This window comes from Carex rostrata, chromosome 11, assembly GCF_964058835.1.
Source record: "Carex rostrata chromosome 11, lpCarRost1.2, whole genome shotgun sequence".
Classification (NCBI taxonomy): domain Eukaryota; kingdom Viridiplantae; phylum Streptophyta; class Magnoliopsida; order Poales; family Cyperaceae; genus Carex; species Carex rostrata.
In genome coordinates this window covers 11,673,956-11,687,118 of record NC_135928.1, presented here as the reverse complement: position 1 = coordinate 11,687,118, position 13,163 = coordinate 11,673,956, and the positions used below count along the sequence as shown (strand labels likewise).

Below are 13,163 nucleotides of genomic sequence, written 5' to 3'. Positions count from 1 at the left end.
ATGCACAAGCCAGTGTTGATGTCACTTACCCAATAATGAAATTTTTAGGTAATTTAAAGCCGGCTTAAATAATTTTTTTATGCATATTCAGAATGCACAGGCCAGTGTTTTTGTGCTTTGAGATTCGTGCTGAAAGGGTTTGAACGGTCAGGATTCTCCACAAATCTAACTCAAAAGTTTGAGATATCTCATGAGATGCGAATCCCCCCCCTAAGATCATGTCCAAATCAGTAAACCATTTGATTTGATTTGCCAATGTCTGCTATGGGGACATAAGAAACGCAAAATATTCACATTTTTTTAATTGAGATAATAAAATTCACATTTGAAAAGAACAAAGACGCCAGCCAAACTGTGTCTGCTATTGCCTATTATTTATATATGAATTCCTTATTATCCTCTCAAGGACTACAATAATCTTTCATTCCAGCTTTTGTTATGTTCTTTCTATACAATGCCGATAGATAATACACCAACAGTACATGTGTTAAACAGATCATACTCTATAAAATTCTTTACGAGTGTTTGTCCGGGCTGTCAGAATGTCACAGACGGAAATGTGCAATCGCAGATTTTCCATCAAGGCCCCTGGAATAGTAATACGCTATAAAATCCCTTACGAGTGTTTGTCTATACAAAGGGGGGTTCCCGTCAGATAATAGCTCCTTTATTGGTCCATACAACCTTGTCGAAGCAGGATGAAAATGTGTGCTAAAGAAACAGGCCACTGATACACGGGGCCCGACATTCTTTGTGAGAACTCTGTGCTCAACACTCTTAAACCTGTCATTTGATATCAGCTGAAAGGAAAGGAAGGCAATGTAGTGTTAGAAAAAAAAAATGTTATCATAAATGGAACACCAGCAGTTAAAAGTCACATCCCAACATCAACTTTTGACAGTGCTCCCCTTTGGTCTTTTGGTTCTTTTAAATTATATTTGGCACTTTTGTGCAATGAGGATTTGAGCCGATTAATGCTTTATTAAAGCTTAACTAACTCTTGAGAATGTATTTAAATCACAGAACAAACCGTTGGAATGGTACAAACCATCAGCCATAGCCATACTTAACTAAGGATTTGCTTGCCAGAATCCTATCTAGGCCCGTAAAGAATTTGGCCTTGTGCCTTTATGGAGCCCATCAATCCATGTTAAGGTTATAGCTACTGGCATGTATCTATAGTTATCAGGTGCATAGGGGTTAACTGGTTTAATTTAACAATTCAGTCAAATTAAGTTCGCCAACTGAATCAATAGTTATCAGGTGCATGGAGGCTATGGTACTCTGCATAGCGCGGGTTGGTCCGTACTATGGATCAATATCTCTGTTTTTGAAGTTCAAATAGGCAATATATGAAGATGTACTTCCAGACTAAATTTTATATTTTTTAGAATCTTTTAGATAGGTAGAAAATGATTACTTTTGAATGGTCTAGAATTTTTAGATCAAGTGATTTTCTACTTATCTAAAAAAATAGTAAAAAATTTGTGAAAAATGTGAAATTTGATATACAAGGACATTTTCATATGGAGATGATGTTGAACGTTCAGATTGACTGTTCAGATTTTGAAAACGGAGATATTGATCCAAAGTACAGACCAATCTGCGCTATGCATAGTATTATAGCCTCACTCATATAAATAACATCAAAAGGAGATTGTTGATGAATTAAGACTGAGAACAACACTTAAACATGCACCTCCGAAAGAGAACCCTTTACCATATACCAAACCCAACAATCTATCTGGTTGAAAGGTCTTATTTATACCATACCATTATTATCAGTTAAAGGTATGGTTACCATATATATTACCACTGGCAGCTTCATACCTGTAAGAGATCGCCGACATTTACAATAAATGCACCTGGGACAGGTGGCACATCGACCCATACCCCATCATGATGAATTTGAAGACCACCGATGCTATCTTGGAGAAGTATCGTGAGAAACCCCGAGTCAGAATGCTGGCTTGTCCCAATTGCAAGTTCAGGCTCAGGACATGCTGGATAGTAGTGAGATAATAAAATTTGACCTTGGTTACACTCGATATCAGTTAAATATGTTGGGCTGAGACCAAGGGCCTCTGAAAGTAACCCGAACAAGGTATTTCCCAATTCCATGACATGCATGGAGTAGTCCAAAAGTGCATCCCTGAAAATTATATATGCACATGGAAGAAAGAGTCAATAGATTAGTAAATGCATTTATATACCCGATTGGGAACAGGTAATTTGTTTTGCATTACCTTTTTTTGTTGGATTTTTGTCTAAAAATAGCATGGATTTAAGATTTTGATGAATTTGTACTGGGTGTGTTTACTTCTGTACCAATACCAGGTCAGAATTTCCCAATTTTTTTTATTAAAGAACCAGAATAATAAAAAAGAATTCCCTACGTGCAAGAATCAGGCAGCTCCTCTGCTGTGGCCGGATCTGGAGCCATGCGACAATACAAGGTGTCTCTCCAATTGGCAACAGGTGACTGGTAAAGGTCAAAATTACAGTGGTATTTGATCGGCTTATCCGGTTCCCTTGAATAAAACCGTGCCTTCTCCTCCCGTTTCCCCTCATGGAAAGCTCTCACCGCATCCAGCATGGAATCCATCACTGCCTGTGGAACCCCGTGGCCTACCACTTGAAGAAACCCCCACTCGTTGCTGGCTTGAAGCACCTCCTCAATCACTTGTTTTCGATCGGAGGAACTGATGTCTATGACTGGGATGCTGTTGCGTGGTGAGGAGGGAGCTGAGGGAGGAAGGATTCTGTCATCTGGAGGGAGGATGAAGATGCGAGGGAGCTTGGTGCAGCCCGCTGCGACGAGGCCTTGCACGCCGGTTTTGGTGGCGTCTAGTGCATGAAGCTCGGCGGAGCGGTCGTAGGTAGCCATCGGCGATCGAGTGGGAAAAAGAGCGATGCTAATGCTATTCCAAGAGCGTGCCGCCGAGCATGCAGCAGCGCCATCACCATCAACATCAACATCAACCTCTAGTCAAAGATATGGGCAATATATCCACCTAATTACGAATCCGTATCCTCTCAGGTATTGCAAAGGATCACCCTCACTTTACTGTTTGAGATTAAATCTCAACCAGTCTGGAATTCGGATCACCACAGAGATAGTATTTTTTAGCTTTGAGATTCGTGCCAAGTTAAAAAGAACGGTCCACATCTTATCAGGTATTGGAGAGGATGTGAATTCCCTAATTACCTGGATGGCGGCGTGACAAAATTGGTGACATGTGTACATACCTCATTAGTCGATTCATTCCAAGGAAGGATGCAAGACGAAGACAAACTGGCGCATGCAACGAGTCAACTAGTGCCGTTGGATTGATGATCTGCGGTCTGCGGACTTTCCAGATCGTTCCAGGTATCTGACTCAACTCAACACAATTGAAACCGAAACGGACGGCTCAGATTTACTCTCTGCCGGTGCCTATTCGGAAGTCGGAATGGTGCAGGATCAGTATTATTTGTACTTTGAGATTCGAGTCACGTTAAAGAACGATTCTGGACCGTCCGTTTTAATTGTACTCAGTCAGGTAACCTGAGGAGATGTGAATTCCTTCGCTTGGCTTTGGTTACTATCCAGGTTTTTATTTTATTTTTTTTAACGGTAAAAATGTACAATAAGAGCGCAACATTTCACCGATTTTTTTATTAATAGAAATAAAATAAAAAATATCGAAATACGGGATTACTTTTGGTTATTTTTGAAATATAGGTACAACGGGTTGTGTAAACCCGTTCACCGGACGGGTCTAATTATCCCGTCCGGGTTATCGAATTCTTAATCCCTTAGCAAACTTAATCAACTTCGCGCAAAAAAAAAAAATAACAAAATCCAGACGGGTTGTGGCGTCCCGTCCCGGCGCAAAAAAAAAAAAAAAGAAGTCTGGACGGTTTGCTTGAACCCGTCCCAGCGCAAAAAAAAAAAAAAATACCCGGACGCTATGCTTAAACCCGTCCGGGGGGGTCTTTTATACTCCAGCCACGCTATTTTAATCTTCCCCACGCAGAAGTCTCGCTCACTTTCACTTAAATAGCAGAAGACGAGAAGATAATGTTAAGACAGAGACAGAAGCTCATCAGACTCAGACAGAGAGAGGTGATTGTTGTTGATAGCGAAATTAAATTTCAAACATGTAGTTAATCTCAAGAATAATTATTCATATCTAATAAATTGCAACTAATAATTAAGAGTAGATAGTTAATATCAAGAATAATTAAAATAATGCTATCAACACTCTCAATTCTATGGTATGGACTAATTTAAACTAAATTAATTTATACCATATCAAATGAGTTTAAAAATAAATCAATTTTTCTAAATCCTAAAACCCTAATTTATCAATTCTTTTAAAATGCAATTAACAAATTAATAAAATTCGCTATAATCAATAGTTTGATAACAAATCAAATTAGAAATTACTATCAATTAACATATTTTTATCCTAATTTATTTTAATTATATTTTTAAAAAAACCTGAAATGATTGATGGGAGGGGCGGGTCCGACGATGGAAGGGCGAAATTCATGGATCCCGGACGGGTTGCCTTAGTCTGTCCTAGAGAAGGAGAGGCCTTCACTTCCTTCGCCTTGGTCCGGGTTGGGTCCTATAGAAAATCGTGAAGCGCGAGGGGAGAGCGAAAGCGAAAGGGAAGAAGGAAAAAAGAGAGAAGGGGCGTTAAAACGGATGGGGGACGGGATGTCTTAACCCGTCCGGGTTATTTATTTTTTTTATTGGGACGGGACACCTTAACCCATCCGCGTTTTTTTTTTTTTTTTTTTCAGGACGAGACCTCTAAACCCGTCTGGGTTTCTTTTTTTTTTTTTTTTTACGGCGAAGTGGATTAAGTGATTAAGCAGGGATGTAACTCGGACGGGATAATTAGACACATCCAGTGGACGGGTTTACACAATCCGTTATACCTATATTTCGAAAATAATCAAAAGTAATCCCGTATTTCGATATTTATTTTATTTTATTTCTATTAATAAAAAAATCGGCAACATTTCATCTAGTCAGAAAGTGCGTCAGATTCAATGAGTTTGATCTATAATTTTTTTTTAATTCAGTAGAAAAGGAGATGGCAGCTGCCACTTGTTTGATCTTATGTGGCAACCAATTCCATTGTTTCTGTGGATTTAAAAGAAAAATAATAAAGTTGGATCGGATTCAATGAATTTGATCCAAATCTCACCGGATTATATGTGGCAACCATATCCTCATTTTTCTAAACCAGTGCTGAATTTAAAAAAAATAAAAATAAATAAAAGCCTGGAGGAACCATTTTTCTAAGAATAATCATTTCTGTAGCCGTGCTACAATACCCGCATTTAGAGGAATAATGTATTATGGTCCCACTAATTATATTGTGTCAACTAATTATTATTCTTAAAAGATATTATATAGTCTCAACTAATTATTATTCTAAAATTCCAGCAGCACCCTTTCAAAGCCTCGGCACTAATTCCGTGTCAATATTTCTCTAACAAAAATAGTTGACCTCATAAAAATAAATACTTCAGTGCATAGATATAAATACTTTCAATACTTAGATATTAATACTTTCAGTGTCATATGTAAAAAGAGGAGGGATCTAATTACAACATTATGGCAGTTTAAGTTCCCACAAGCAGTTATGTAAAAATTATAACATTGTTTACTACATAGATATAAATACTTGTGTTCTTAGAACTATATACTTCAAGATTTGACTATTAATATTAAAAAAAAATTATAAATTTGGAACGATTGCGGTCCCCACAAGCAATTATGACAATTTAGGTGCGGGTACGACGTCAGAAATTTCAAAAAAAGGTGCGGATACGATTATTTAAAAATAATTAATTTATCATTTACATTGTTTACTATATAGATATAAATATTTGTGTTCTTTGAACTATATACTTCAAGATTTGATTATTAATATTTTAAAATAAAGTTATAGATCTGGAACAGTTGCGGTCCCCACAAGTAATTATGGCAGTTTAGGTGCGGGTACGACATCATAAATTTCAAAAAAAAGTGCGGGTACAATTATTTAAAAATAATTAATTTATCATTTATATTGTTTACTATATAGATATAAATACTTGTGTTCTTTGAACTACATACTTCAAGATTTGACTATTAATATTAAAAAAAAAAGTAACAGATCTGAAGTGCAATTATGACAGTTTGGTCCCCACAAACAGTTATGACAGCTTAGATGCGGGTACTCATATCAGCTTCCTTTTTCTAAACCATTGCCTAGTTAAGGCACAACACGTCTAAGTAGAGAAACATAAGCTGCTGGCAATCTTACAATCACCTAGACATCAGATAATGAATGCTACTCATAACTGGAACAACACTGCAAACCAAAGAAACAACTACAGCCAAGAATCAACCCCTATCACTATCAGTTAACACCTTACGCATTATAATAACACATGGCCTGTGACTGAAGAAAATAAGAATCTTTGTACTTCCTGCCACTGCCGACATGGATGCCATTTTTTATCCAGTCTTCTCTGTGGATCCAGGCTTCACGACCAAAGTCTAGTATGCCAATTATCTACAATGAAAAACATATTTACAAAAATAAATAAATTCAGTCAATAAATAGGAAGGAGTACTTAAAAATAGATTCAGACACTTACTGCTCCGCCTTTCCATGATACATATGATGGTTCACTTCTTGATTGCAAGACCTGTTTCATGTTTTATAATAAACCAAATGAATTGAACTACATTATAAGCACAAAATAAACAACAAATTAGATGCAATAACAAATATAAATATAAAAGTCCCCTTATTACAGAGAACAAAACTACCTCCACAGTATCAATTGCTTCATTCGAAGGAATAGCATGCAGAACCCTGAAAGCACGAAGGTGATTTTATAAAACATGAATTTATTACCGCATGCAGTTTCTGATCTTCAAGTAAAATGTGGCTTAAATATATTTTTATCCTGGGTAACATGCAAAATTAGGAGAAATACACTTCACACGTGCAAAATGGCAGGCCAAGTAAAATTGGAGCAGCAGTAAATAAAACACAGAATAGAAAAAATTATCAAGCTGGGGGCTGATACCAGTTCAATACCTACTGGATCCTTACTGCTTTGGCCCAGTAAACTCAATTTGTTTTCTTTGTTGTTTGTATTTCTTGCCTTACACTATTGTTTAGTTACACGTTACAACATTAATGATCTAGTGAAGGTTCTGCATTCCACATTTTGTAGTTTGTACACAAATAGCCAGTGTTTTAAAAATCGGTTCTTATTCGGTATTTGGAAAGCCACCGCATACCGCATATACGGATTTTTGTTCGGATTTATATATGCAGATTTTAAAATGAAAATTCATATTAATTTGTATACAAAGAAAGTATTTATGATTGACTATACATGTTAAACTGGTGATGAAATGTTAAATATCAATCCTCATCTCATACTAAATGAAATACTGAAATATTCATATATTGATCTCAATTCGGCCGAATATTCAAAATCGTATATTGGATCGAATACTCATTTTCTTTTCGGATTCCAACCGAATACGAATATTCAGCCAAATAGATCGATTTTTAAAACACTGCAAATAGCGAAGAAAGTTACCGTACCTATCTTCCACAGCTGCTACAAGACCAATTGTGGAAGCTACACCACCAATCTGAAAATATTGATGTGTTAAAATTCCCTGAATTTCACAAAATAGGCAATAACAGTGACAATTTCAAAACAATATAATTTACACCTATGGAAAGTGATCCCACTCACCAGCTGAATACTGCAAAATAACTTTCTCTGAAGATCAATACGTCCTATAACAAATAAGTTTGCATTAGTGGTACATTGTAAACATATAATAAAAAACAAATAAAAAAAAAGCGTGCAACATTATAAAACTAAGTAGATCCAAACTCTAATAGAAGATAGTCAATAAAAGTCTAAAGAAAGTACATTTTGGAAGACAAAACACATGTTCGCACAAACCTGTTGAAAGGATACTGCTGACTATGGCTTCAGCAAGGCCAACATTATCATACTTCTTTAGTCTAGTAGGGTAAACAGGGTAATAACTATCCCAAATTCCAAGTCCTGTATTTGTACCAGCACACTCCATATTCCATGTGTCTTCTAGCATATCCTCAGAATCGTTAAACCTGGCCACAAGTACAAAATTTCAAAAACTTAATTACGTTTTCTAAAAACAAAGACTTCGAATTGCACAGATAATTTAAAAATAAGCTCACCAAGAACGTGGAGGTGGGGGGTATTCTTCATGAGCAAATATTTTTGGGTAGAAAAGACCCATTGGAGGAACCTAAATAATTGAATATGGTAAACATAACATTAGGCTAAACAGATTTGGCTCTTTTGCAAACTAAATAACTGTAATTATATTTATGTTTGCAAATTACTCCATCATTTATTGGATCTGCAACATGTGCATTATATGGAGGTCATTTGAAGACATCAGACATATATTACAATAGGGTGATGTATTCCACTAAATTTTAACAATTTTACCTTTGCCCGTGAATAAGTACCTCAATTCTTAGCCCCAAACAAAACAAGTTGAGTAAATGTAACTTTTATTCCTAATCTATAAAAATGATTTATGAATGACTTAATTTGTCAAAACTATGAACTTTAGTTTGTCATTTTTTACTTAGAAAATGCAGTAGGGTGCCATTTGCAAAATAACCCCCCAAAGTAGAATCTTGAGTAGCCAATGTGACATACATTGGTTGTCACTTGCAAGAATAAAAAAATACTACAGTCTAATTTACAAAAAAAACAAACTTTTGTCAGCTGAATAGTCCAAAATATTTCTCACATATAATAAACTATACATTTAAAGCTGAGAGCTTTGTCTTATGTGTAGAGACTGGTTTATCTTGCTCATATGAATGGACCACTGCTACACTATCAAAAGCTCCTTCCTAGGAAAAAAATTACAACAGAAATGAAAGGCCATTAGCATGCAATAATTATCATTTTATTGTCAAAACTTGCACTGAGAATACGAGTACTCTTCTTACTGGTATTTTCCTCTTCAAGACCAGTATTGGACTATATCTATTACATGCCAAATAGTACTGTAGTTGCCTTTACCTGAAACGTTTTTATCAGGTGCAGTTTTGGTCATTGCAGGCAGATATGTTTCTCTTAACAATCCATGGTATGTCCCAAAACACAAATGAAATTAAACCTTGATTGAGACAAACACTCACTCTGATCTGACAATATGTTTCTCTTAACTTGTTGAGCATTAATAGATCAATGGGCTTGCGCAAAGGATCTGTCAGGATACTGGGCCATGTCTGACGACGCCTTTGGGCCCATAGAAAGCATCTTGTGATATCCTACAAGTCCATTAACCTCAATACATATAACTGAAAGTATCTCGTGCATTTTATGCATTTCGTACAACAAGCACATTTCATACAACAAGTGCATTTCGTACAACAAGTACATTAGCCTCAAAGCATCTTGTGCATTTTATGCATGCCTTGGTAAATCACAATTATATTTCCTATTATGCATACCTCTCCGCCAAATGGCAGCGTCAAAGTCGTAGCAGGTATAGCTACTCCATCCTGAAAGTAGTATATGTGATAAAGCACTCAAAAGAAACTCAATTTAAGAATCTAACAAAGGAATGAAAATTATAATAACCTCAATACATATAACTGACGTGATTTGAGCACCAATATTCACGACACATGCAGTTGACAATCCATTTCCAAAAGCTGCAGCCAGACCTTCCTGGAACAAAACAACATAATATATTAAGTTCTCGTACAGCAATTCGGAGGGATTTAAAATTCAACAATTTGGCACACTTTAAAAAGATCTAAAAATTTATTTCAACAATTTACAATGTCATCTAGAAAGTTACCCACCATCCCCCCACTAGATTTTTTTCCTTTTCAAATATAAGTCTGGCCATCAGCAGATAAAGAGTCAAGATAAAAATTATAATAGTAATAATAATAAATTGGCACGAACCTGGTGCACTACAGCTGTACTGAACCTCAAATCACGTAGCACAATAGAAAGCATTTCTTTTATTTCTGTCGAGGAAGCAATTATCCAACCATTATAATGTAATAAGAAAGGATGAATTTTGTATAATTAAAACTCTAGCCAGAAAATTTCAATGAACAAAGTACCGCGGTTATCAAAAGACTCAGGGAGCACAAGAATTGCAGAGTACAAACTTCTATCTTTTAAATGAATATTCAGCTTTTCTGTCAGTATCCAATTCCAAATTGCTATAATATCTTCACAGACCTACAAGGAAGAAGATTTGGAGTTGGTTCAATACAAAGACTAGCAACCATAAAAGCATCCAACTTGTCAGAAGGATACCTGTTGAAACGAGTAATTTTGAGAAATGTTGAAGTGCCCTCTCCGAATTGGACGCCTTAGGCAGTACGGTTCAGAAGGAGAAACTTTTAAGGCATCTTCACCAAAAATAACTCCTCTATACTTGTGCTCTTCTGAGCTAGGCAGAGTAGTACTTGTACTTTCTGGCAAAAAAGAAGAAGCCTTGTAAACAAATTTTGCAAAAGAACAAGTGCAGGAACAACAGCAAAAGGTTAAAAATGATCTACAAAAAATCAAGTACAAGTAGGCAACTACCGGTTCACTATTTACCACTAATTAATCTATGTCCCACATCAAAGGAAGAATACCCTGAATAAACCAATTCTCTTCTACGAAAAAAGACAGTTAAGATAGAAGAATAAGATACCATCTGCTTGAAGAGGCTTGAACACTTTCTCCTTAACATTAGTCCATGTGTATACACTGTCACTTCTGCCTTGTTGTGGAGCAAAACTATCAAGACGGCCCATCTAATAAATTAAATAAAACCAAATTATTACCAAGACAATAAACTAAATATAAGCTGACAGAACAAATGCAACATAAATAGTATAGCTTACCTTCGGAGGAAGAGAGGAACTAGGGGCTTCCTCATCTAGAAAAGGAATCTTCAACAAGGATGCAATCTACTTAAACAAGATGCTATTAATTAGCAGCACATAAATGCGGGAACAATGAAATTTAAAGAGGCATAAAGTTTCTTTCATACAATATCATACGCCCTCTCACGCTCCAAGTTTTGATTTGGAGATGCCTCGCAATTTAGCATCTGAAAATCATGTATTAGTATTTTACAAAAAAGGATTATCAAATTGTCATACTACCTATATTGGTACATACAATATATCAGACCCAAGCAACAGGGTGCCAAATTAACTTAATTTTCTTTTACAGACTCACCAACACCTCACTTAAAACACCAAAAGACCAAGGGGGGAAAAACTGGCCGGTGGAGCACCGGGTATTACAGTATTTTATATATAGCATTAAAAAATGAATCTCTGGAGGTTTTAGAGAAGTAAAATGCCTCATCTTGTAAAAAGCTGTGCTTTGGTCCATCAATCTGAGGCTTAAAATATCGAGCGATGCAATGCCGTACACTAAATGGCACTTGCTGATGTGCAAATCCGACTCGAACATTTGCAGAACCTAGTGTCCAAACAGTTGAGCAAACAATAAGATTACTTACTGGTATGTACTGGTAAGATAATAATAGTGCTAAATTAAGCCTGTCTTGTTGTTTAATTGCTCTAATGAGGCCAATCTAGACAATTTAAAAGCTCATTTAAGGTTAAAGAACAAAAATAATACAAAACAAAAATAAAATTGGAGAAAAACTAGGGTTGTTGCTCCAAACTAACCTGGGTTTATCACAACTAAATTGGAACCGCGCTCGGAGATGAGCTGAGAAGGCACGACAGTTTTGAGGTAATCCTGCGCGTATGTAGTCATACTTCCGTTAAGAAAAAGAGAGAGAGGAGGGGCGGAGGAGGCGGGAGAGGTTACAAGTCTCCGGCAGGGACTGGCGCAGCGAGAATCTGGCACAGTGCCACTACTGGAGCTGGACCTAAGAGAGAGAGGCGAGATGTTGGGCTGGGCCGAACTAATTTTGGGCCATAATAAGCATTGTAAGGATTTAGGGCTTGACGATTTTGGGCTATAACAAGCATTGTAAGAATTTTGGGCTTGACGATTTTGTAGATTGTGCGACCAGTTGTAAATTAAGATGAAAACCTTATCAATTATTAGCGGCTCTATGTGGATTAGGAGAGGGTTCAAATGCTCTATTATTTTATGTTTCATTTGTATTCTAATATTTTTATCTTTAATTTTGAATTTCAAATAAAAGATCGCTCAATATAATATCCACATTAAGATGTGCTTAGAGATCAAATTTTATATTTTTTGGAACTTTTACTATTTTACGTACAAAATCATTGTTTTTAGATGATTCACAATTTCTTGAAAAACATTAATTTTGTATCTATCGTAAAAAATAGTAAATTTTTTTTTCCAAACAATATAAAATTTGATCTCTAATCACATTTAAAATGTGGATATTATGTTGAGCAGTTCATATCTTTTATTTGAATTTTAAAATAAAAAATAAAAATGTTGAAGTACGATTAAAGCATAAAATAATAGAACATTTGAGCCCTCCTCATGCACTAGATTTTACTTCAAAAATAGGTTGTCCGTACATGTCTACAAACTGGTTTTACTTTGAAAAAAAAAACATCATTTTCTTATAACCAAATTACATTCTGATGCACCTGTCATATATATATATATATATCGTCATGAACCAACAGTTAATTTGTTCTGTGATTTAAATACATTAATCTCAAGAGTTAGTTAAACTCTAATAAAGCATTAATCGTCTCAAATCTTCATTATTTACTCTAAAAGAACGAAAAGACCAAAGAGGAACACTGTCAAAAATTGTTCGTTGGGATGTGACTTTTAACTGCTGGTGTTCCATTAATTTATGATAACATTTTTATTTCTAACACTACATTGCCTTCCTTTCCTTTCAGCTAGTTGATATCAAATGACAGGTTTAAGAGCGTGGAGCACAGAGCACAGGTTTAGATTTGTGGAGAATCCTGACCGTTCAAACCCTTTCAGCACAAAAATATATACTGGCTTGTGCATTCTGAATATATATGCATAAAAAAATATTTAACCCGGCTTTAAATTACCTAAACATTTCATTAATGGGTAAGTGACATCCGCACTTGTTGTTTCTTATTTTATTATGGAAAGATAAT

The 13,163-nt window shown here is 35.7% G+C and overlaps 2 protein-coding genes across 2 annotated transcripts; both read right to left on the bottom strand.

Moving 5' to 3' along the window:
• Positions 1–401: 401 nt before the first annotated feature.
• LOC144561648 (1-aminocyclopropane-1-carboxylate oxidase homolog 1-like) lies at positions 402–2,977 on the bottom strand. Its single transcript, XM_078310669.1, has 3 exons — positions 2,397–2,977; positions 1,831–2,152; positions 402–800 (listed from the first exon to the last, which is right to left on the bottom strand). Exons 1-3 carry the CDS (start codon positions 2,885–2,887, stop codon positions 546–548), a joined length of 1,068 nt encoding a protein of 355 aa, XP_078166795.1. The 5' UTR covers positions 2,888–2,977; the 3' UTR covers positions 402–545.
• A 3,346-nt stretch (positions 2,978–6,323) lies between these two features.
• On the bottom strand, positions 6,324–12,030 carry ARP9 (actin-related protein 9). The gene is made up of 19 exons (XM_078310805.1): positions 11,754–12,030; positions 11,420–11,541; positions 11,102–11,161; positions 10,953–11,018; positions 10,760–10,862; positions 10,375–10,535; positions 10,176–10,296; positions 10,012–10,076; positions 9,679–9,768; positions 9,549–9,599; positions 9,234–9,365; positions 8,853–8,942; positions 8,250–8,320; positions 7,990–8,159; positions 7,774–7,817; positions 7,617–7,666; positions 6,824–6,869; positions 6,649–6,699; positions 6,324–6,563 (listed from the first exon to the last, which is right to left on the bottom strand). The coding sequence occupies exons 1-19, from the start codon at positions 11,842–11,844 to the stop codon at positions 6,420–6,422; spliced, it is 1,728 nt and encodes a 575-aa protein (XP_078166931.1). The 5' UTR covers positions 11,845–12,030; the 3' UTR covers positions 6,324–6,419.
• Positions 12,031–13,163: the final 1,133 nt, after the last annotated feature.